We start from the raw sequence: 26,925 nt of genomic DNA, 5'->3' as shown, positions 1-26,925 counted from the left end.
TACTCGGACGAATACGGTAGTAGTAGGGAGCTGTCAACATGAATTTAGCAAACATAGGTTAGCTAGTAATAGAGCACTTCATATTCAGGCCAATAGACTATACCATGCTTTGAAGCCATTTCAACAACAACTATCACTAAAATACGCACTTGATTCATTACCAGCTCTTGCAGGCATCTTTCATGAAAAACTATCGAAGCGGAAATATTGACGCTTCGTAAATTTTTATGGTTTTTGCGCTTTTTAATGCTCTTACAACAATAAGTGTATGTGGACATGTTTTTTCAGTATGCAGAGTTTTGCAGACACTGGCGGAATGTTTAATTGTAGGTTTAATTTGCAAATTTTAAAAATGAAGGAAAATGTTATGATTTGTTTTGCAGCACAAATAAGTACTTGAGCAAAAATTACCATAATCACTGTCGGATTTAATGCTTTGCTTGATGCTGTCAGAAATCGGCAAATTTACAGATATTCAGAAACTGTTGAGGGCTATTCACAAGAGCCACTGAACCAATTACTAGGCATGTTTATACTCATTGGAATGTAATGGATGTGAAGATTTCAAATATTGTTAAGTCTATCAGAAATATTCAAAAAATGATAAGATACATTACCTAATAATGGTATGCGTTTGGGTAATATGTGATGTGATCAAGCAAATCAGTTGGAAGTTGGATATATTGATTTTCAGATATAGCCAAACAAAGACAATAATTTCTTTTGTTGCCTATTGTTTTGGGAACACTCCAACTATTCATATCTTTGGAACTAAATGTTCAATTTCAATGGAGTTTTCTGCAAAATGTAGCTTAGCCAATGCTTCATACAATCATGTACAAAAATGAAAATTGAATATGCCCGACTTCAGACTGATTTTGCTTGATCACACCACATATAATGGTGTATTGATTAAAATATCTGTGAGATTGGAAACATCTTCATTTATTTGACAGGAAGGATTGGCTGATTGATACATGTTGGTGTAGAATGAACGGGGTAAAGTGCACAGAAGTAGGAGAAGACAATTTGCCAGTCCATCCATCACCTTGCTGATGAATGGAAACCTAATTTTGCTGTTTTGAAACTCTCACTTTTCTGCAGGGGCGGTGACAGGAATTTTCCTTTTTCTTCTAGGGGGGTTAGTGGCGTGAATTTGGAGGGGGAGGAGCAAAATCAAAAAATTTTGCGCAAAATTGTTGTAAATAGTGGAAATTAGTAGTTTCAGGTTTTTACTGGGGGGACAGGGGGGGGCACAAGTTCTGACCACTGCTTTTCTGACACATGAGAGAGTAACATACATTTTAACTGAAATGTATAGGCCTATAAGATAGAGCATTGGGTTGTTAAAGTGAAATCCACATTCACCCTGTGGAAGATTTAGCTAAAGTCTTCCACAGAGGGAGTGTGGGTTTTGAATAGAATAGACAATTTTGAAACTTCCATTTGAAATACCAGCTCCAGTTGTGGATGATATAGGTAAAAGTCATACAGAGGGAGTATGGTTTTTAAAATAATTAACCTTAGCCAATTCTATTTGAAAAACATACTCCTTCTGTGGAAGACTTTTTCGTAAAATCTTCCACAGGGGGATGGCTCATTCTCTGCAACCCGAGGTCAAGTTTTGAGTGATGGTTCTTAAATCATGTAAATGGAGGTTTATGAACGAAGTCATGGAAAAAGTCACAATTGTGGCTAATAGTGTTACCAACTTGAGTCAATTGTCTGTATTGGAAAGAGGTATCATAATAAATTGCTATGTCTTTAGGTGAAACATTTTCAAGTACTGGCTCCAGAGTCGCCACTGTCACTATTTTGGGTGATGAGTGTGTGTGTTTCCTATAGTGAATTTTCTGTGTAGAAAAAGAGGCCAAAAGCGTCATAAATGGATGTGTCTTTAGGCAAAACACAGTAACTGGCTCTAGAGCCACCGCTGTCACTATTTTGGGTGATGAGTGTGTGTGTGTGGAAAGAGCCACCGCTGTCACTATTTTGGGTGATGAGTGTGTGTGTGTGTCTTTCCAATAGTGCATTTTGTATGTGTTGGAAAAGAGGCTAAAAGCGTCATAAATGGCTATGTCTTCAGGTAAAACATTTTTAAACCCATGTAGTCACTCCAGAGGCATCGCTGTCACATCGGATCATAACTAGGCCTCGCTATTGAGAGTTGTACCAGCCTGCCTGCCTGCCAGCCAGCCCACAAATTGACAACGATGTCTGTGAGATGTACAGTATTGATGCTGATTGAGACATAAGACTAGCTAATGCAAGCATCTTAATAATTTACTTGAAAAGATGCCGTCTTTCACTCATCCATTAGGTTGGTACCACGCCAGCCTATCATCTCGTCCCATCATGCATTATGTTTGGGATTCTTATAGCTAGCAGATAATCTGTAGTGTTGCTACATATTGAAGGCTCAGTACAACAAAGACTCATCTCCATTAGCTCTCCAGGGTAATGTTTAATATACTCAAGTCGTGTTCACATTTACACCTGGCGTAAACTTATGCTAACCTTGATAAAAATTCAAAAAATATTTCCCTACTCCAACCGTGTGTCCACACCTAGCCTACTCCTAGCACTGCGCAGACCACTTTCACCAAGCATTCACTTCTGGTTGGCGTAAACATCAGCTACCACTTCCGGTGTTTCTGTGACCTTTTTCAACCATGCAAAATGTAATTTATTGGTTCTGTCCAAAAAAAGGTTAAACTTACACCGGGTGTCAGGCGTAGCAGCATTCCCATTGCAACATACGCCTAGTGGAAATTACACCTAGCTGGATACTCCTGACATTTGTCAGTCTTAGTAGATCATCGGATGTATGCCTGGTGTAAGTTCCATGTAACTTAGCTGTGTTCATATTGTCTGCCTGGTGTAAGTTCCATGTAACTTACGCTGACCAATGTTCACACTGCCACTAATCCTGGCAGTGCCTGTCGCTACTCAGAGCAACTTGCGACGACCAAGCTCCGTCGAGCGTACGTCCGACAATATGAACACAGCTAATGATACACAACATTAATAACCCAGGGTTGCTAATGGAGATAAGACCTTGTTGCACTGAGCCCTCAATATTACCAAATTATATGGCCGAGCAAAGGTGTTTGCCAAAAATTGGCTTTGAAATTGAAGTTTCAAGGATCCTGTTGACAGTGAACAATGACCACCCTGTAAAGCAAATTCTTAAACAGCCGTAATAATCTTGGCAATTTGATTGGCTTATAAATCTTCATATTTGAGCCGTGTTATATCTTGCAATAGGTAATTGCAGACAGGTATGATGACTACCCGCACAAAAAGCCAAGAATACACTTGTCGCACAGCAGTGTTCACTTCACGCATATTGGTGCGGTAATGTGTGTTCTCGCATGTGAATGAAGACTGTAGTTGTAGGGCCATGTGTGGTGTAGTGCAATTAAATGCAAAGCACTATGGGAAGGGTTGACTTCCTGCTGTAGGTTGCTAGTATAGCAATACACCTTGCCAGCCAGGTAGTCAGACCAATACCCTCACAGGAATACAGATGCTTTCCAATACCTGTGTCAGGAGAATTCTACTTTGAATGATGTTGTTCTCAAAAGCTTTTGCCTTGCTTTTATTATATCCTCTTAAAGGTTTATTCCATTTAAAATCGGCAATAATTTATAAACATTAGGGAAATGGACCCAAAACTATTAAATGTGGAGTCTTATCATCGATGCAACTGCCCTTTAATTCAAGTAGGAGCAAGAATAGAACAGTGGCTGCCACCCTAACCATAATCCTAACCCTCAAACCTGCACTTAACCCTAAATACTGACCATAAAACCAGGAGCATAACCAGCAGAGGAGTGCCCTTGGAAAGGGGTTATTTTCAGGTGAAATCGGTATGGAAAGAATTGAATTTTATAATATTAAATCATCCCTTTTTGGACATCTTTTCCCTTCCAACACGGACAGAATCTCTCAATTACTGGGACTTTGCTCCCTCAGAATGACCAAGCTTGATATACGTATTTGCCTGTAATTTTTTTCAGGGGGGCATGGAAGGACAAAGTGAATATCAGAGGGGGCAAAATCAACCAATTTAGCTCAAAATTGCTGCAGGAAACGGATATTTTCAAAAATTTTGAGTTTTTACTGGGGGTGGGGGAAAGAGTATAACCCCATTGTGGTACTGCCACTGCGCCTGCTTAATTGTGGGTGGTGCCCAGCAGTTACTCTGTTCAAATGTAGTAGGAAAGAGCATGTTCATTATACCCCTTCCTCCAAGAATTGAACTTTGAACTTGCACCAGATTTCAATGCTACTCTATCGTCACCCTTCTCTATCGCCAATGTTTGAAATTTCCTACTTCAGTACAAATCGCAATTCAGAACCATGCAGACAGGTATATGAGTTGCAGAGGTGGAGGCATATACAATTGCAATATAAGCCGACAGTATTACATAGCGGAGAAAAGTGTAAATTCACGCCGTCTTATAAATAGTAAATTGTCCCCTCCCTAGATCTGGGGCAACGGGAACGCGGGAGTCAATTTTCATTAGCCCGCTATTTTATGCAGCATTTTACTATTTTATTATAACATCAAAAACTTGGAAGCTTCATAATGTGGCAATCGGCATTGTTCATCTCTCTTCCCCCATGGGCTTGTGTCTGCAACTCAAGTTACTGTTGTTACACTCACACTCATATTTTGGCTCTGAAATTGAATTGGTAAGATGACGCTTGCTGTGAAAGGCTTTTTTTCTCTTAATTTGCCTATCGGAAGATGTCTAGGGCGTAATCAGATTATTGGTAGTGTTGCCACAATGTGCTATAATTTGGCTGCGGCAAGAGCTTGAAAGTAGCCAAAATTTAAGACAACATGCACAAAATGCACTCAAATTCCAGAATTTGTGTGCATTTTAGCAGTAAATTGCTTCTAATTGGGTGAAGAAGTAATTGGCCAACAGACGAGCATGTGCTTGCAAGAAGCCCAACATTTAATCATGATAATAGCACACTAAATGCACCTAAATTCCAAAATTTAGGTGCATTTTAGCACCAACTTGCAGGATACCTCCCAAAACAAGCTCTCAAGTAGCACACCGTATTTAAAAGACGTATTACCCAAATCCATAATTTGGGTGCATTTTAACAGCAAATTGCATGATATTGTGACTCAATTGAGTGGAAAAGTATTCAGTAATAGACTACCACAAGCAGCAAAATAAACATCATTTTATGCACTTGAAGAATGAATGCAAAATATTTATGCTGTGGAAGCACATATTCTGTGAATTGCCAAAAATTAACTGAAATCATGCAATGAAGACGACTGCCAGACCCAGAGCTCAAAGTCATGAGGGTTATGGAAATATGAGCAAATTCCCCCATATTTCTCAAAATAGCCCATGTGAAAAATAATGAGAAAAAGTATTGAACCACTATTTCTTTTAAGAAATTATTAGCACCTTGTAATAAAAAAAATGGCCTAAGTAGCCCGATATTATTTAGCAAGTCACTGTGATTTTTTTAACCATGGCAGGCAGGCAGACTCAAAGTAGCACAATTCAGTGGCTATACCGCATTGTTGGCATCACTGATTATTGGCTCAGGCTACATCAAGTCTCAGTTTGTCTTCACCGTGGAGTAGTACGTCGTGTCATTGTACGGTGGTTCGTTTGAAGGAGTTCTTGACATGGTGTATTTTTACTTGTCATGCAAGTGTTGGGAAGAAGATGGCAATCAAAGAGGGTTAAAAGCCACATCATTCGCATCTTTAGATACTTGATTGAGCGCTTTTAGTTGCTAACAAGTTAAAGGGATATTGGGCTGTTCCAGTTTAAATACATACACCCCCTATGGAAGATGTGTCCTTAATCTTCCACACAGGGGGTGTAGATTTCAAATAGAGTTACCCATTCAGACAACCACATTTGATATTCACAACCTGTGTGTGAAATATTAAGGTAATGTTTTGCATGGGGTGTATGGGGTTTAATTGGAATAGCCCAGTGCAAGAGTCACATCTTGACTGTTTCATACTCTGTTGTGATGCAGGGGGTGTGGGATGAGGTGAAATGCCCCTCCCTCATTTTGTGCTTTTTTCACCAATCAATATTAAACATTGGGAACATTTGGGCCAAAATTTCCTGATTTCATATTTTCCACAATCGTACCACCCAAACTCTCTTTCCCCCTATTACTGCTTGCCATAAAAAATTCTGAAACTGCCCACTGCCTATACTTACCAGCATGATTCGTTTTCAATAATTGAGGTACTAGATTGGGCTCAAATAAAGTATGTTTGTATCTTAGAAATATGATATAAGCCCAAGTCATACTTTACAGAATATGAACCCTAACCCTAAGTATTACTTGATAGAAAGAAAAGTTAAAATGAAAAACTGTATTCCAGGAAAACAAAATTGGGAAAAATGGATCAGATGAAAGACCTCACTTAAACACCCATGTCCAAATCCTGGTGGACATTGCTTTAAGATAACACCTTGAGCCTAAATGGTCTCATCCCCTACTGCATAATTCAATATCTTCCATTCAACAGCGATAGCCCAGAAACTTGACTTCATGCAGTTGGGTATGAGTTTTTGTACCCAATATATCCAGAGTCATTTTACAACTATACACTCACATTGGGGTCAAGGAACTGTGCCTTAACAGGCTGTGTTATTTTAAGATCCTATCATCCTAGCATTAGTGTCCCTACCATCCCTCCCTGTGGCTTCTTCTGTTACATCCCTCCTATTTGTACAACCTATAAATTGATATTAACAAAACAAATTATGCCATTGGTAACAACATCCCAGGCTGACACCATAGCCGTACCTGATATATTCGTAAGGTTATCAATCCTGTGATTTGGTAGCCCAATTGGGCGACTTACAGTGTATTTGACTGTTTCCTGTCACATAGAAACTAATGGGTGAGAACAGTATTGGGTGCCTTTTTCGACATTGGCTCCTACGACTTTCGGTACTGCGATTTCCCAGGCTGACACCATAGCTGATATATTTGTAGGTTTATCAATCCTGTGATTTGGTAGCCCAATTGGGCGACTTACAAAGATGTTTGACCGTTTCCTGTCACATAGAAACCAATGGGTGAGAACAATATTGGGTGCCTTTTTCGACATTGGCTCCTACGACTTTCGGTACTGCGATTTCCCAGGCTGACACCATAGCCGTACCTGATATATTCGTAAGGTTATCAATCCTGTGATTTGGTAGCCCAATTGGGTGACTTACAAAGATGTTTGACCGTTTCCTGTCACATAGAAACCAATGGGTGAGAACAAGATTGGGTGCCTTTTTCGACATTGGCTCCTGCGACTTTTGGTATTAGGATTTTCCAGTCCCTACAGAAACCAATGGGTAAATGCAAACTTGGGTGTCTTTTTGACATTTGCTCCAGCAACTATATCGTTAGTTTCCTGTCTTATAGAAACCAGTGGTTAAGAGAAAAAATTAGGTGACTTCTTGATCATATGAAAATTTCTGGTAACACTGATATATTCGCCAGACCTTTTTGACCCGATTAGACCTCCTAGATTTGCTTATCCGTAAGTGCTGTGACATTTTCTCCAGCGAAAAGGGCATCCACCACCGACTGTCTCACTAGCCACTTCTGATTTATCAAGTTTTCATTTTCTATCTCCAACCAAAAGCTAAATTCAATAACACAGTTGTATGTGTAACCCTACATGGACTGGTACAAAAGGTAAAATCTGCACCGCCGGAAGGCAAGGTACATTTGTGGGCCGAGTTCTGTCTCTTATCATGTTGCATATGTTCTGTATGCTGTAAAAGGGGGTGTTTTTGTGTGTGTGAATTTTCGCGATTTGACGATTTTGTGCCTTTTCACTTGATTTTAATTTGTGATTTTAAGTTTTCGGACGTAGACCTATATAAAAAGAACATATATTTGCATGTTTCTATTGTTGCAATAGCTGCTTCAAGCACATAAAGCGTGAAAATTATTGTATCGCAAAAATGTCTACTTTTACAGTCGTTGATAAGCCAAAGGCTGGCTTGAGATTACTCTTAACATAACAAAAGGTATAATGCTTGGTTCTTGTCTGGCTTGGAGTCATGTGGCAACTAGATTTCCATAACTGAGGCGCTACAGGGGGCAAAAGTAGTGTGTGAGGGGACTAAAGCTGGACACTCTCTAATGGACAATCTGTATAACCCTTCCCTCTATATCACTAATTTACAAGAGTAACTTCACCACTCTATGAGTGAAACTATGATCTCTGTCAAAATTGTTTGAACGCTTTTCTTATTATTTGAAATGGTCCCCCATTCTGTGGGATTAGAACTAGCCCTGTTCGCAAACAGTGATGCCCCTCGAATAGCGAGGCAAGTGATATCTTGGATCATCATAGGTATTAGAGTCTAGCATAGAGCATGTGCTATGTGGGATAAGCTTTTAGTGGTCTCCCATTCCTTTCTTTTCGTGTCCACCTTCATAGAAGTATCCAACATCGACAGGGGTAGGTATTATGGTAGGGGAAACCTTCACGCTTTCTTATCCACATTGATATATTTTTGTATTGCCCATAATTCAGGTGATATATGGATAAAATGGAAGAATTACTCAAGCGTTCTAAGTAATTTTGACTGAGATTTGACTGAGATCGTAAGTGCCAAATTGTAGAGTTATGGGTGAAATTGACACATTCTTGCACATATCCACCTTCACCTTTTATAGAATTATCTGCCAGGCCTGAAAAAAATGTAAGATAAGCCAAAGATAAGAATTTCCTGCAAAACTACCAATATTTCCTACAATTTTCCTACAATATTACTTTTTTATTTCTTTATTTGGGGAAACAAAATTTCCTTCCAAATGGCAGCAATTCCCCTTATGCCAAAATTTCCCTAGATTCCTCCCTTTTCCTGAAATTTTGTGTACATACTAATTATTGAGGTGTGGGAATATTATTTTTGCTGGTATTTGGCAAGGGAACATGCACTTTACTGTGTTCATTTAATATTTCTAAACAATCTGAAAAATGTAACTAATTTCAAAATATTTGAGAAAGACCGTCATATATATAATATATATCTATTGATCTACTTTCTTGCAAAGTTTAAAACTTAAAAGTGACATAAGAGGTATGTGATTTCAACACAGAATTGGTCCGAAAACTCAATAGTATGGATAAATTCTCAATGTTAGATATTTGAGCCTGGCCATTCATAATAGTTCATAATCATGTAAATAATTGTTGGTTCTATGTTATTTTGTATTTTTCAGGTCCCAAAAAGACGTTATTTCATTTCACTGTCAAATTCTACCTGGCCGACCCAGGGCAGCTGCAAGATGAATTCACAAAGTAAGTATTATATGGTACTTTCCATTAGCCCTACCACAGGGCCTTTTTTTTTTATTACACATTATATACACCATGCTATATACTGAGAACTGCTAAAAACCCAGTGACAGCTCACAACCCACTAACCGCTGTCCCCAAGAAATTCTGGGGAATTTATAGCAGTCACTGGCAGCAGCTCTCTGGACATAGCCAGGTTTTATGATATAGCATGGTTTTGGATCACCACAGTCAAAAGGCCCTATACTAGTAGGGCTACTTTCCATCCTCCTTATATTTTCATCCTGCTCATTTTAGAATGCAGTACGTTTTTAGTTCAGAGGCACAATGGATGCACAGTGCGGATGATGTCACAAGACATTGTTCCGCTATCGATCAAGTACATTATACACTCGCATTCTCACACTGGATGAATAGGTCCAGGCACTCTTCATCCACTCCTCCTGTTTAACGGAAACTGTCTTTATTAGTCTATCGCACACCGGACAACTGTAAGAATTTGTTATCTTACGGAAAACCATAATGATTCGCAATATATTGTAAGAATGGTACTGAGTAGCACATTCAGTTCCTGTTTTTTCTGTTTTTTGCAATTTATTGTTTACAGTTGGTGGGGAAAGTAGCCTCAAGTTCAAAACTACTAAATGATATACCCAATTTAAGTTTTTAAAAACGAAAATTTGGTTTAAAGAGTGCAGTCACCAAGGCATTAGCCAGAGGGGTGTCCAGGTGTCATTTGGACGCCCTCTTTTCAATTTGGACACCCTAAAATTCTGGTTTTTATAATGGAGTGAATAGGAAGTGGACACCCTGATTTTGTAGAATGAGGTATTTTTTGACCATTTTGGCCACCTCTGGCTAATGCCTTGGCAGTGACTCCGCATCCATTTCCCTCCTTGAAATTTGTGCCAGAAAAGTGCTACATTGTGTTGAGAGCAAATAAACTGCAAGGTTTTCCCTCATTAATCAACACCATTACCGCCTCTAGATGGATAATAACCTCAACAACTTCTTAAAGTTTATTCAACTAGACAAGTGTTACACTAAGACTTCTTTCCTCCTCCTCTAGCTGACAAATATTTATCAAGTTTAATAGACTCGTGATCAACCCTCAAAGCTACTATGTGACGCTAGTCTTCATCCGTCTTTTACATCACAGTAGATGATGAAACTGAGGTTGTATCTTCCCGCCTCTCTCTCGTGAGCGAGCTCATTCTCTCTTTCTGCTTATTACACTTACATTTCATTGACCTGATTGGAACTGACATATGTGATAGAGACTTGTGAAAACAAGTCTTGGATTTTAAGCCTCAACGGTGTAGTTACAGAAGTGCTTGCAGCCTTTTTGACTCAATCAAGGAGGAACCTAGTTTGAGTTAAGAAAAAACCTCATCATCCTTATTGTGTTCATCAAGAGATGATGAACACTGATCTGATGAAAAGAAAGAGGGGCTTGGCTGCTTCCATTACGTTTGCTGAAATGTTGTTATAAAACACTGGTTTTAAAATGAGAGTTGACGAGGAAAGTAGCTGCATGTTCAAAATCATGTGCTCGAAGTAGGCACTGGGTACTTAATGATCTATGAATGAAAATTGGGTTTAAAGGAGGATTTCGTGATCCTAGCATCCTCTTTTTATGACATTTTTCAGTAGATATCCACGAAAAAAGCTTATTTCCAAAATTTCAGTTGATTCCGATTTTGCGTTTGCGAGTTATGCATGATTATGGGTATTACACTGCTCCATAGACAATGTGTTGTAATTTCGTTCTGGTGCACCAGAACGAAATTCAAATTGGCGATATTTTTGCTAAACGAATTAATCTGCAAGAAATATTTGGTACATAAACATTATGTAGCCAGAGGTATCCAGTGGTGTAAAAATCTCAACTTTTTTGGGAAAAGTGGGGGACGAGGCTGTGGATCACGAAATGCCCCTTTAAAGAGTGCAGTTACTCCGCATCCATTTCCCTCCTTGAAATTTGTGCCAGAAAAGTGCTACATTTGAAGTGTTCAGCGCAAATAAACTGTAAGGTTTTCCCTCATTAATCAACACCATTACCGCCTCTAGATGGATAATAACCTCAACAACTTCTTAAAGTTTATTCAACTAGACAAGTGTTACACTAAGACTTCTTCCCTCCTCTAGCTGACAAATATTTATCAAGTTTAATAGACTCGTGATCAACCCTCCAAGCTACTATGTGACGCTAGTCTTCATCCGTCTTTTACATCACAGTAGATGATGAAACTGAGGTTGTATCTTCCCGCCTCTCTCTCTTGTGAGCGAGCTCATTTTCTCTTTTTGCTTATTAGACTAAAATTTCATTGACCTGATTGGAACTGACATATGTGATAGAGACTTATAAAAACAAGTCTTGGATTTTAAGCCTCAACGGTGTAGTTATAGAGTGCTTGCAGCCTTTTTCTCTTAACTGTAGAGGAACCTAGTTTTAGTTAAGAAAAAAACCTCATCTTCTTTATTGTGTTTATCAAGAGATGATGAATACTCATCTAATGAAGAGAGGGAGGGGTTTAACTCCCATAGGTGTGCTATCCAAGAATATGAACCAAGTACTTAGTGACTGATACTTTGCTGCCATCATCAGATAAAGAATCACTAAAAATCATTTGGAGCAAAAACGTTCAAATACATTTTCTGAATATTCCAGTAAACAATAAATTCTTTTGTCAAATGAACTCGGAAAATGCTGCTGCTCCTGCAAAACTTATTTTTTTCACTCCTGGAGAATAGAGTCCCCTCTGAAAGCTCTTAATAAAAGACAAAAGATAATCTTTGTTGCATTTATTTAATTCTAATACTACTATAGTACACAAAACAATACAGCTCAAATTGACTGCAAGCCCATGCATCTCACAAGACCTGATTGCGGAGTACTCTGAGACACAAAACCGTTGGCCGGACAAGAGTTGGGCGACAGGCATGCTATCTCTGGTGTTGTCCCGGTGGCCGGACAAGAGTTGGGCGACAGGCATGCTATCTCTGGTGTTGTCGGTGGACGGACAAGAGTTGGGCGACAGGCATGCTATCTCTGGTGTTGTCCCGGTGGACGGACAAGAGTTGGGCGACAGGCATGCTATCTCTGGTGTTGTCCCGGTGGCCGGACAAGAGTTGGGCGACAGGCATGCTATCTCTGGTGTTGTCCCGGTGGCTGGACAAGAGTTGGGCGACAGGCATGCTATCTCTGGTGTTGTCCAGGTGGCCGGACAAGAGTTGGGCGACAGGCATGCTATCTCTGGTGTTGACCCGGTGGACGGACAAGAGTTGGGCGACAGGCATGCTATCTCTGGTGTTGTCCCGGTGGACGGACAAGAGTTGGGCGACAGGCATGCTATCTCTGGTGTTGTCCCGGTGGACGGACAAGAGTTGGGCGACAGGCATGCTATCTCTGGTGTTGTCCTCGGCACCTAAGGGGTCGGTGGTTCTAAACCAGTACTATCCCTAGTGTTGTCCTTGGCACCTGAGGGGTCGGTGGTTCTAAACCAGGGATTAGAAAACAACTTTTCTCTTCATATTCTTCCTTCCTTCCTTCCTTCCTTTCTTTCCCAGGCTCCCTTTGGGCACACACACAAAAACAAACAAACAGGGAGTTAGGGTTAACCAACATCTGCGCCAAAATAGTTTAAACAATCTATTATGCCTGGAAAATAAATGATTACAAGTAAAGATAAATTCCCTTTACTCGGCTTTAAGTAATAAATACTTGATAACATTCTTGATTCTTCTCATTTTGGAATATTCATGAAGGTTAAAGCACGATTTCATGCGCCTTGAGTCTTGGTTCTGTTGCAAGTGTTAGAAATGAAATATTCAACATGCCGACAGCTGTGTTCTCGCCTATTGAAGACCTTCTCCACACTTAACCCCTGACAACTACCTACCACCTCCTTTACAACATATCTGATTGGTTAATTACACAATAATAGTCATCTGAGTGACCAATTAAAATACAGCTTTTAAATGTGTAAGCTAATCATCACCAGCCCTACCACTATTCTTACCATGTTGCTGATTGGCTGAATAAATCATAATAGTCTTCATGTAGCCAATCAGCACAGGTAGTACTTATGGGGTTAACATTGAGAGCCAGGGCAGCAGCATTTATTAGCTCCAGACGAACATGTTTTGTAATGTAGCTTCCTTGCTTTGAGGCAAGAATGTAAAAATTGCATATTTTTTTGCACAAAAGGAAAAAACATCTCAAACATATGCACTGTCATCCTCATATTTAGAATCCAGTAATCCGGAATCTTTCCCCCAAATAATAAATTTCAAATAGATCAGATTGCTATATATGGCCACTGATACTTTTCCCCGATTCCAGAAAAGCAACCTGCAACAAAATGTTAGTATTTTACAGTGTCTTCCCATGTGAATCACCCTTGAGCCCCTGGATACTTTTTAGGCAGCTCAAGATCAATGTAAAGTGTACGAGGTATGCTTGTAATCGCATAGTCGGCAGTTACATAATTCAGTTTATTGTTACCGTAACTTGTGAATGTTTTGCAGCAAATTATCTGTGCAAAATAATGCCAACCCACAGACCTCTGCACACTTTATAGATTTTTGCTGACCACTGTGGCTTATGACAAATCTTATGAACCATTTAACCCTAGCACCCATAAATACCACAAAATACCATGATGAAATCTACTGTGCATGCGTGAATCCCAGGGTCTGCGATGATACAATCACCCTAAGTGTTATAATGCTCACGGAATTGCTGCCCGGGGCAGCGTTACCCTTGTGGCTACCGGTCGGTGATCGTGTGCTTGGCATGCGGGGGTCTAAGGTTCGAATCCTGGGTGTGCCAAGTGACTTTTTTCTTCATCTTCTCTCCTTTTTTTGTTTCTTCTCTAACTTCCGATAGCAAAAAACAGGGTTGGGTGTTAGGGTTAGAGAACATTCAGGGATGTAGCTCAATATAGCTATCTGTGCAAAATATTGGCTTTGGAAAAAGTGATCACCCAAACCATTGCAACCAGGATGAGCTCACTGAGTAACGTATGGGTATAAAATGAGACAATTAGGCAGCTAGTTCCTTGTCCAGGGGAATTAAGTTAATGCAATTATTTTCACAAGAATATTTTCCAATCGCACCAGGGCTTGAACTCGTGACCTCTTGCACTGACGTGTGAAGCCTGAATAACTGTGCTAACTTGACTGCCTAATATTTGCACTAGCATTGTAACAAAGTGTTTTCAGTTTCATCATTATAAAAGAAGGAGAGATAGTTGGAGCAAGGAATTTAATTCAAGAGCTTGGTGCAAAATGACTAGTATCTTGGCTTGAAATTTCTTTTGAGTATGCACCGGAATCATGCGTGTGAAATATGCGCTAGTAAAGTGTTTTCAAACTCATCCATTTTACATTTTTACGAGACCGGCCATGTTGACACCTCGGGATGTTGAAAGATTCCCAGACGCCAGTAACTGAGAGGCATTCCGTCTGTTAAAATCGGTGTGAAATGCTGATCGCATAACATCCTCCGATATCATCAATAATACACATACACACCTAATGATACACCATGCTTTGGCAGTGTTTGTGTGTCGGGAAATTGGGCGTAAATTGGTGTGTTCAGCTGAAATAAGGTGTATACTCCAGTCGCTAAGAGATTAGTTAGCGAGGGAGATCTGACCAATCAGCTGGATTGTTTCTCTTTAATTTGGAAAGGACAAGTCAGTTCATTGGTCCAAAATCAATTGTGTGTCATTAGCATTATAAATATTATATGATTGTAAGTTAGGACTGGATCACTGTATTTGTCATTAACAAAGCCCCAATTAGCTAGTTCTTACAACAATGATGAAACTGGTTTGGATTAAGAGTGCAGGAATAAGGCTGCAATGGCTCTCTGCTAAATATACAAACCAAGAACCAAGATCTTCCCTGCATGGGTTGTCCCTGCAGAGCTCTTTATGCATATCCCATCATGCACTATAATCATATGTGCACTGGCAATGGGCTATTCCAGTTGAAATTGAAACACCCACGACTGAAGATACAATGTATACTCATATCTCCCACAGAGGGAGTGTAGATTTCAAATAGAGTCACCAATTCAGGTAACTAAATTTGAACTTCACACTCCCTTTGTGGAAGATAATGGTAATGTCTTCCATAGGGGATGTATGGATTATGGATTCCAACTGGAATAGCCCAATATTCTTATGTCCAATCTCGCTTTGAATGGGGACTTCTTGGTGTGGTTCAAATTTGCACTAACCTGGAGTAGTGCATGATGAGATTATGGAACAAGAAAAGTGTCTATATCCACGCCACATGATCTGTTCTTCCCAACTGTTCAATATACTCTCATCATGCATATTATGTACAGCACATAACTTGTTAGATGATAATGATGATTATTTATTTATACTTTATGGTGATTTCTCCTTGCAGGTACATGTATGCCTTACAGATTAAGAAAGATCTTGCCAATGGGAGGTTACCGTGTTCAGAAAACACCGCAGCACTCATGGCATCTTATATTTTACAAGGTAAGTCAGGCGTAATGAGTACAGGTCTGTGTTTTCAGACCGGTGATTGAAATAGAAATAGAGAATCCGGATTCCGTATACTGCATTATATAATAGAAGTGTCAGTTGTAAATATTGATCGGTCCCCAATGACATATCTCCTTCGTAGAATTCATAGGGTCAAAACTTTTATGCCCTCACCCAAGTTTCTTCATGAATATTTTGCCTCTTTCCTCCAAAAAAAGTGTTCCTCCTAACCTGCCAACACCCCTACATCTCCTGTTTGTACAATACAAGAACAATCAATTTCAATCAAAGATTTCTAGTATTAGAGATAGTGTTGCATTAGGTTAGGTTAAGGATTAGGAGAAGTTGATTCTGAGATTATCTTTGGTTAAGGTTCAGTTTAAAATAACTTATCCTGAAGTCTGTGAGACATTAGTTCCAAGATATCCAACCAATGACACCAATCCACTAAAATGTTAATTAAGTATCATAATTTCATATATTGAGATCAGCAAAGTAGACTCTGGACTGGTGTTTAACTGATGTGCCTTGATTCATTGAAGCTCCAGAAATTAGAAAGGTGGACAAGGGTGGTTAAGTTAGGGGAATACATGTTTTGTACAGGAAAGAGAACAATAGCAAAACTTACATGAAGAAATTTGATCAATTGGGGAGGGACACATTTTTGTGACCAAACACGAGGGGGGGGGGGAGACAGCATAAAATAAAGAAAATTCTGACTACCCCCATTCTCCAGCGTAAATATTGATAAGTCATTTATCTTTTATAAAAAATAAAGCAACTTCAAAAATGTCTCTGTATAAAGTCACTCATGCGATATTCACATGATTTATGTCATTGTGTCACTAGGGAAGGATGAGAAGGTTACATAATATGATTTCAAATGCTTCCCAAAATGGCTGCCAGCTCACCAGTGATTACTGATAGCGTCATTTGTGGCTTCTAGCTGCTTATAGATAGGATGATTAAAATCAGCCAAATCATATTTCAAGCAACGCAATTGCCAGAAATATACAATTTGAAGATTGGGTTTCCTTTTCTTTTCTTTTCTAAAGTCATAGCGGAGGAGGAGGAAAACCGGGGGAGGAAATTGGGGGGTTTATACCCAATCAAAGTTATGAGACTAAACTCTGTGATGCAATCTGCTCTACTGGGATCCAGAGAAGATATCTTACCCTTCCCAGAATCCTTTGCAACATAATACATCACCTCATTTTGTTAAATGACACTCCCATTACATTTGTACAGGTTCCCTTTGTTTTCATTTTGAGAATAGATTGGCTAAACGTAGGTTGATAGTCAAGAAATAAACATATTTTGCAAGATCTGGATGTGCTCTGTTCATTGAGGTACATTTCATCACTATCGACCCATGTCAGGTGATGTTGCACTAGATAGCAGCAAATCAGTACAGAAAAAATGAAATGGGAGAAATGCATTATGGGAAGCGCAAGTTATTTTCTCTGACTGGGACCAAAGGTGGTAAATATGAGAATGAGATACCGGTAAAGCACAGAAGAGAGTGTAGTGAGAATGACTCTAGTATTCAAGGCTGTGTGATAGACCTGTAGGCCATGATTTCAACTTCAACAAGTTTAGGTTATGGTGTGTACTAGCTTCAGAATTGGCTCCTATGGCCTGAATGAATTAAGATCTTGTCATATTAGGCTGTTCCATTATAAGTCCACACCCCTTGTGGAAGGCGATACTGCATTTCCTGTTAAATACTATGTGACACAATCTGGTCCATGGGGCCAAATGCAATATGGTGTTAAAAAACCAATAAAATATGTTAGAAAATACACATTACAAAACTTCAGAACCAAGTAAGCTAGACATTTGGTATTTTCAGTACATGATAGCCGAATATTTGTTAAAGGTAATAATTAATTCAATTTTCAAAAATGGCTCCTTTGGCCCCTATGGAGCAGATTGTATCACATGTTTCCAGTTAGAATAAGTTCAAAATCTTCCATGCCGTTTCCACTGTCTGGAAACTTTTAAATTTATTTGTTAAGAATTCAAAAAAAAAAAATCTTCCTCGAAGGGGCAGGGGGTTCAAATGGAATAGCCTGTTTTCAAGAAATCATTCATTTCACTGACGATAACAGTACAATTAATAATTGTGTTTTCTGTCATATTTTTTCCTTTCATCAGCTGAAGTGGGTGACTACCACCCTCCGGAGCACGATGACGGCAGATATATACAAGCTTTCCGATTTGTTCCAAGTCAGACGAGGGCGATGGAATCCAAAATCCAGGAATACCATAAGAATCATATGTAAGTATATGAACAAGTGGGTCAAATTGGGCTATTCCATTTAAAATTCATACACCCCTGTAGAAGATTTTGGAAATATCTACCACAGGGGGAGTATGAATTTCAAAATGGAACAAACACATTAGCCAGCTACATTTGAATTTCATACACCCTCTGAGAAATATTCAACCCGAGTCTCCCATAGAGGGAGGGTGATTTTCAAATGGGGCTGCCTAATGTGCTCGTTCCATTTGAAATTCATACTCTCCCGTGGTAGATATTTCCAAAATCTTCTACAGGGGGTGTGTGGATTTGAAATGGAATAGCCCAAGGCTATGCGAATATGTGACCCGTTCAGACAAAACCAGGAACAAATCGCATTTTTAACATTTCATTATTTGAATAAAAATGTAAGCACTAGACAAAAAGCTTTAAAATGATACCAAAATTATATATAAAGCATCAATACCTTTCAAGATATGGATAATGTTGTAAATGATACCTTGATATTTTTTGCCAAATTGCTATTCTGAGTAATGAGCTAATTAGTTTCCTGCCGTACAGGATTGAATAGGGATTATCTTAGTTCAATTGTTAATTATTGATTAAATAAACCTCGTTTTAATAAGTACTTTCAAGGATTTGAAAGTCCACTTAGTCCCACAGTCAAATACCCATGAAATTATTAAAGAATTTGAAAATTTGATTTTTTTTTTTATGGGAATGTCATCTTTAAAGGCCCATAACTCAAAAACATGCCAGGCAACTTGTTCTGGGTTTTGTTGGAGCTGGTCACATATGGTACATGAACGTGTGATATCAATGCACGAGTGCCGATTGGTTATAGCAGCCGGCGGTATCATGTGACATCACATGCTTAACTACAGCATTCACGTTTACCAGGTGCTTTGTACCATATCAGTTGTTTCCAGCATTGTTCTGCAGAAATTTCATAACTTCCTTCATTAGCAGACAGAGGAGGCTTAAAGGCATTCCTACAATGCACTATGATTGGGAAATTTGATCAATATAACCTAATTTTAAAGGCAAAGTCCCCATTGCCACACACACAAAATGGTAATTTTAAAACTGCAGCCAACGAGCTAATAGTTGAGACTTATGACTGATATTTGACTTTCTTACAGGAAACATTCATATTGTCCCACTTCATTAATTTTATTCATAAGTCTCGATGTTTTGAATGTTAAATAATAGGATGAAAACACAAGGTATTTGCACACAATCTCAATGCAAGGTATGATCAACTGTACCACATGTGTACAAAAGCCAGACATACAAGGTCAGAAACCCCATTGGGTTGTGGGAATGTCTTTAAACATCCTCTGATTAGCAGACAAAACTTAATGATGATAATGACATATGGATTACCAAATTAATTTGCCGGGCGCATGTAAAAATAATTCAGAGGTACATTCAGTTGCCTCCATGAGCAACACACAGACATGGCAGAGTTACTCTTTGATTCTACCTCTTTGGTTATCTGGAGGTACATTTAAGTTGCCTCCATGAACAACACACAAACATGACAGAGTTTGTACTCTTTGATTCTACCTCATTGGTTATCTGGAGGTACATCTAAGTTGCATCCATGAGCGACGTACAAACATGACAGAGTTGGTACTCTTTGATTCTACCTCATTGGTTATCTGGAGGTACATTTAAGTTGCCTCCATGAGCGACGTACAAACATGACAGAGTTGGTACTCTTTGATTATACCTCATTGGTTATCTGGAGGTACATTTAAGTTGCCTTCATGAGCAACACACAAACATGACAGTGGTACTCTTGGATTCTACTTCATTGGGTACAAATGAATAAATGAATAATAATAATTTCTCATCCCATCATGACTTCATTTACAAGTCATAATAGCCTTTGTATGCAAAACATATACCAGAAAAGAGCCAAGTATTGTGTGGAAATCAACTCTTGGGAAATAACGGAAACAATTGCGTGAACTGGATAGAGGCAGTTTATCCATATCTCCTGATTGTATTGCCATGTAGATAAACAGGAAAGAAGCTATTGTATTGGTATATGAAGAGAGTGCAGGAACAAACCTGGGTAGCTTGTTTCCTTTTCAGAGTAACTAACACTGCATGGGCCTGTCCATATGGTTCATTTAAAACTCGATTTATATGAACCCCCCACTTCTAGAAAGGAATATTTGATGCCCAATCATAAAGTTCTTATATTGCCATTGGTTACGGCACAGGTCTTGGCCACAAAAAGTGAAATAAAATTGGTCAAGTCCGATTCAGACTCCACATCCCGGCCGCCATGAAATCTCAGTCAGGTTTTTACGAGCTTGGCAGTGAAAATTCTCATTGCGCGGTGGAAATTTTGTCGGCATTGAGAGTTGAACTTTGTTTAGCTTCCTTTGCATCACACCACAATATCTGCGCATGCTTGTGATTGGCTGCTGGAATATCAATGTCAGCAAAATGACGATAAAAGGAGATGCAGGCTACACATCGCCGTGGCCGTGATGTTGTATATTGTTGTAGTATTTTTACAGACCCGAAACTTTTTCTCTTTTTAGAGGATATCTGCTTTTTATGTTGATCAAATTTACACTTTTATTTTATTTTCAGCCCAATTTGAGCCATTGTACCCCAATTTTACGCTGTTTTTAAGCTTTTTTGGGCATTTTCAGTGTTTTTCATCAAAATTACTTTCAAGTCTGTTTTTAATTTCATCACGCAATGGTGCCATGTTTTAAAAGCATGACATCACGCTGCGATGTGTAGTCTGAATCGAACAGCTGTGAAACTGGTCTAACCTTGTCAAATTCATGGACTTGTAACGCCAATCTGAACCCAGATAGGTCATGTGAACATCCTATTGGTTATAAATAGACAACAATTGAATGTTGCCCTTGGTGATGATACTTTACAATTGTCAGTCTAATGAAGCTATCTGGGTTAATTGTATGGTAAATTAGGCTATTACAATTAACATCCATACACCCCCTATGGAAGACACAACCTTAATCTTTCACACAGGGGGTGTGAATTTCAAATGGGGATACCTGAATGGTGGCTCTATTTGAAATCTACACCCCCTGTGTGGAAGATTAAGGTCATGTCTTCCATAGGGTGTATGAACTTCAACTGGAAGAGCCTAATATGCCGCTAATTAGTTTTGTATTGGATTATCACAGATATTTCATTAACAAATGAACTTGTCTAGCAGGATGGCAGTTAATTGATTTAACCCTAAATTAAAAGCATCCTTGGTAATTAGATAAGAGAGGATTTTATGGATTTTATAAGGCCAAGTAAAAAATAAAACATGTTTCACGTCCCCTCCCCCTTCCTTTTTTGAGGTTTCTTCAATTTTATTTTTATTTTTGAAATTCAGTTATAACTTTTCAAAAAATATGTCTAGGAAGTTGGGATGCTTTCTATAGCCTTGCTAATATTAAAGAAACACTTTTATAAGGTTTTGTGATAGTTAGAGAGGGCCTATCTCTCAGAACAAGAAATAAAAAGAGGCCTCCTCCTCTTTCCAGGCATTATTGTATACGCTAAAATAGCTCTAATTATGGGTATTTACACCAATTTTGCGATAAAAAAAAAAAAAAAAAAAAGCCCCCTCTTCCTCCTTTTTTTTGAAAACGCGGACGTGAAACATGTTTTATTTTTTACTTGGCCTAATAAGATATTAATACTGATAATTGGATGTAATTAAAGGAAAAGTTAATTTGATATGAATTAGATGTTTCTGTTCTTGAATGAAAGTTAATTTAATTTAAATTATATTTTGGAGAATTGTTTGATTTGTTAGGTGTATGATCCCACTGACAGCTTCACCCCTTCACTTTACCCATGGGTATCATTGGGAGGTATAACACTTCATGTGTTACAATTGGGCCACCCACCTTTAATGCACAGAACTTGTAACACTAATCCTATAACAGAATAAGACTTAAGAATATTTGAAATTACTTATTTGACAAGATTGAAAGATGTTATTTGTATAATGAAATGACACAAACCAACTCATTTTAGGCCAAATTAAAAAAAAGGTTTGTCTCAAAGCTCTCCAACTCTGAAAAACTAATGCGAAATGCGTTTTTTTTTTTTCCAAAGATTTTTTTCAAATGTGACAAAACATCTTATTCTACTGTATGAAGTGTTGTATTTTTAAACATAAAGTGATGCAACTATTGTATTGAAGTAATCTAAGAGCAGGGTTCTGGTGGTCCATCTTGATGTACTTTTCTCCCCCCCCCCAAATGAATTCCAGAGGTTTAAAAAAATTGTCAAAACGGCATTTCGATTGTATTTAAAAAAAAAGGTTGAAAAAACTAACATGCGCGGGAGCTTTGAGACAAAGCTTTTTTTAAATTGGGCCTCACCAGAACAAAAATATACTGTTGACATGTTAATTTTCGCGCTACATTTATTTACCCTTTTCTTACCAGCTGCTGCAAATTTGATACATGCAAATATGTACCTTTTGTGCATAGTTCTTTAAGAAAAGTGAAAATCGCAAAATTCAAAACGGACAAAATAGCTTAAAATCGGCAAAGCGCAAATATTACTACTTTTACAATTCAAAGGGAAGGGGATTGAAAGAGCTTTTTGATATTAGTGGCATTTAAGAATTAATTTCCTTGGTAAATTGACAAGCAAAGACAAGCACAAGTAGTGAGCAATTAAAGAGGGATTTTTGAATAAGGAGTGATAAATTAAAAAGTAAGCTATTTTAAGCTACATAATTATTTAATTTCAATGGCCCTGGCAACGCAAAAAAAACACCCTACTCTGTGGGCCCGACAGACCCAGATTGTTAGTATTTTAGCAATTTTTTTCTGTACAAATGATTTTAAGGTCATTGCAAAAAAAAAAAAAACCCAACCAACCGACCCTACTTGAAAGGGCCTTCTGCCCGTAGAACAGAGGTTTTTTTCCGTTGCCTCAGCGGTAGAAAGACTGATGTTCATTAGCTGTATTGTATGGTTGTCGAAGTTTGTATGGTTGTCGGAGTGTCGTATGCATGAGTTTGTTGTATAGTGCATGCACTCAAGGCTTATATTAAGCTGGCACCTAGGCTCCCATGGTTGCCCATTTTGGCCCCTGGTGTGTCAAATATTTTACACTACAAACTATAGGACCAGAAGCCATCTTTGGGACCAGGAGCTCATTTTAGCTCCTGGTCCATGCATACTTAATATAAGGCCTGCATACACTAACTAGGGCATCCCCATGCCGTTCGTAATCTCATGCATATCACATGCTATCATACACACCGCAAATGGAGATTTGTCTTTGTGCCGCTAAGTCATCAAAAAATGATTGAAGATTATTTTGTTTTGTCAGTGACCATACTCTAGCAGGTGACAGAAAGATGTTCACTCATGCATAGTGCCCCTTATACTGCTTAGGACATAGTCATATGTACAGATCACAGCTAATGGATATACATCCCTCTGCCGCTGAGCCATCAATTTATTGATTAATTTTGATCTTCTTTCTTACAGTGGGCAGACTCCAGCAGATGCCGACTTCAATCTCCTTGATGTCTCAAGGAGACTGGAGATGTACTGGCGTCTGCGACTGTTTCAGGCGCGAGATTACGAGAATGTCCAGTTATTCCTAGCGCGTCGCATCAGGGCGTCTTGGTATTCCACAACAACCAAAAGATCAACACCTTCTCCTGGGCCAAAGTCAGAAAGCTAAGCTTCAAACGGAAGCGATTCTTAGTCAAACTTCATCCGGAAGGATTCGTAAGTGCTTCGTAACTTCAATAATCTCAGTTGTGTTTAATATATTTAACTTATATTAACATCCAGTGTCCCCATACGGGCACCCTTTATATATTTTATATCTAGGGTGTTCCAAAATCAACAGAAGGGTATGTACAGTTTATTGTTCAAGCAGAAATGTATTGGGTATCTAGCATCTGTCTTTGAAATAGGTGATACTATTAAAGATTTGATATCAATGAGTACTTGTAGAGCATACGCAGGGAGGTGGCTGCATACCCCTCCCCCAAAAAAATTGCAAAAGTCTAAAAAATCCCAAAATATTACAATTTGAAGCGCGTATCGAGTAAAAAAGCTTTTTGGTCAAAAAGATCCAAATTTCGGGAAGAAAGTCCACTTTTCACAAAATCCAGAAAAAAGGTCCACTTTTTCAAAATCAGCACTCGCGCCAAAAAATCTTGCGTACGGGCCTGAGTACTTGCATTGAGGTCACTCACTCGCTCACAGAGCCCCTTAAAAGGATGTTTAGTTTACACACTTGGTATGGTGTGTTATATTATTGCAAACAAGCTTGGCAGCTATATCCAGAATCCACAATATCGTAAACATTGTAATCTCCTAGACCGTAAATAATCTTTTAAATGCGAGTCCAAACAAGTGAACCCAGTACATGACAAAATTCCACAAAACTTGTACAACATATGTTTTTGATTGACATTTCAATTTTCTCGGAAGTGCAGGTGAAAGGAGCCAGAATTGGCAATTATTCCCAGTCGTGCATACAATCAACATACGTGACACAATCTGATCTATTGAGCCAAATTTAGGATATTTTGAATTAAAAACATTTTACAGCACTTATGATGGTCCTTGCACTCTGCCCATGCAATGAATCGTAATAATATGTGAATGGGACTTTCATTATTATATCCCTTCATATTTTAAACCCAGTGTGAACAAACTGTTTAAAAATCTATACATATTTCAAAATGAAAATTCGAAGAAAAAACACCAACCTCTTCATGATTTCAAAATATTAGAGTAGGTATTCCTTGTACAGTAAAACTTGTTTGTGGAAACTTCAGTTTCCAAAATAGCCTTACTCAAGATCGTCAAAATTGAGCATGTTGGTCTGAGTTAATCAGATCGTGTCACAATCATCTTCAAAAGTCGCCACCAAAATCGCAAATTTGGTAAGCCGACTGATCTTATGCACTATTTGTCATTTACGTAATTTCTTCCCTCTTATTCTGCCAACAGGGTTACCCGCGGAGCACAGTAGAATTCATGATGGGATCAAGAAATGAGTGCAAGCGGTTCTGGAAGAGTTGTGTTGAGCACCACACATTCTTCCGTCTCAACAAGGCGGGTCATCCGCGCACAAGAAGGCGGTTACTAAGCAGGGGATCCAGGTTTAGATTTAGGTAGGTATAAACATAGGATGAACACATAAGAGGGTTGAACACATACGAGGTCATAGATAATTAATCTATGCGTTAAATTTGCGACTTAAAGTCCCATTCAGTGATTCTATCGAAAGTGTTAAGAAAATAAATTTGTTTATAAATTGCTTCAACGTGAAGGATAAGTCATTCAAATTTTTTGAAATGAAAGATTTGTCGAAAAACAAAGAAAACACCAGTATTGACAAAGTTGAAGCCCCATCTAGCTAATTTATATACTGTCAGTATATAAATTACAAATTCTTGTGTATGCCTTATTTTGCCTTAAATACACAGCTTTCAGCTGAACCACTAGCAGGCTATATTAGTACATCTATGACAATGACAAAGGTACCAAAATCTGAATTTTTATGATTTTTATGATCGTCTGGGTGAGGAAATCACTGAATGGGCATTTAATCAAGCAAAATGGGGTCAGTGACAGAAGTGTCACCTTTGAAATTTTGATTCTGAAAAAAAACCCACCATTTTGTTGCTTGCAAGTAGATTGAAGTAGATAGCTTGTTTGCAAGATTATGCTAGTAGAAGCAATAATAACCAACAATGGGCTATTCCATACTAGCCGCAGTCTGTGGCCCTCACGGACTTAGCAAGCGTGAGACGTTCAATCGAGCGCGTCTCGGTTGCTGACGCAACCTCTCTGGATAGTATACTAATAGCAACAGAGCCCGAAAGTAGCTGACGCAACCTCTCTGGATAGTATACTAATAGCAAGTAGTGCTATTCCATACACCCAATATCTCCCACACAGGGGGTGTAGATTTCAAATGGTGTCATCCATTCAGGTAACCCAATTTGAACTTTACACTCCCTGTGTGGAAGATTATGGTCATATCTTCCTTGTGAATTTCAACTGGAATAGCCTGGTGAAGGAATAAGGAAGCTGTCTATATATAAAGTTGTTTGTGTTTTGCTTCAATGGGCCACAGCTTCATGGAAATTGGTAACCAAATCAAAGATTTAAAAATAGAAGTCAGTCTGCATAGGCCTCTGTCACAGCAGCTGATAGGTGTATCCCATCATGCTCTCCGGTACCATAGCAGAACTACACATGCCATAGATAGTGTACACAAAATCCCTCACTTCAGCTTTGAATTACTCGCTTATATATCAGGGGAGCTTTGAGTTTGGTTTAAAAAAATATGATTTCGAAAGTATTGTGAAACTATCCATAGCTCTCAATATTTAAGTAGCTCTTATGTTTTGTATGTATTTGCTATGGAGCAAGCAGATAGACTGCAATGCATGATGGGATACGCCCTTCAGCTGCTGTGGGCCACTGTATAACATTGATTGGAATCAGCTATTTTGGATCCCCACCTGTCAATCACCATGGTGTATTCCTAGAATAGTTCAGTGCAACCTGAAGTGGAATGGTTATGCACTTTTTTAGAAAGCAGGACGATATTATCCTGTGTATTCTGTCAGTCGGGGTTGTCGAATTTGACATGCTCATTCACCATAACTGGAGTGAAACTTTTCATGGGGTGTCTATGGAGTGGTCCCGAATTGTCCTATTTTTGGACTTGATAGTGTTAAAGTTTCTTCATGTACAAAATTTGTAGGACATTATTGTTGATGATATATTAAAGAACTCCAAACAATAAGTAAT

The 26,925-nt window shown here is 38.7% G+C and overlaps 1 protein-coding gene across 1 annotated transcript in view; it reads left to right on the top strand.

Annotated features, from left to right (window-relative positions):
• The window catches only part of LOC140170310 (FERM, ARHGEF and pleckstrin domain-containing protein 1-like), a 186,321-nt gene that overhangs the window by 114,091 nt on the left and 45,305 nt on the right, over positions 1 to 26,925 (top strand). The window contains 6 exon segments of the mRNA XM_072193678.1: positions 9,250 to 9,328; positions 15,752 to 15,849; positions 18,013 to 18,136; positions 23,626 to 23,744; positions 23,747 to 23,871; positions 25,111 to 25,274. Of these exon segments, the coding sequence (XP_072049779.1) occupies positions 9,250 to 9,328; positions 15,752 to 15,849; positions 18,013 to 18,136; positions 23,626 to 23,744; positions 23,747 to 23,871; positions 25,111 to 25,274 (709 nt within the window).

This window comes from Amphiura filiformis, chromosome 14 (genome assembly GCF_039555335.1).
Source record: "Amphiura filiformis chromosome 14, Afil_fr2py, whole genome shotgun sequence".
NCBI classification, from domain to species: Eukaryota; Metazoa; Echinodermata; class Ophiuroidea; order Amphilepidida; family Amphiuridae; genus Amphiura; species Amphiura filiformis.
Note: the sequence above shows the minus strand (reverse complement) of the source record. Positions and strands in the feature narration are given on the sequence as shown.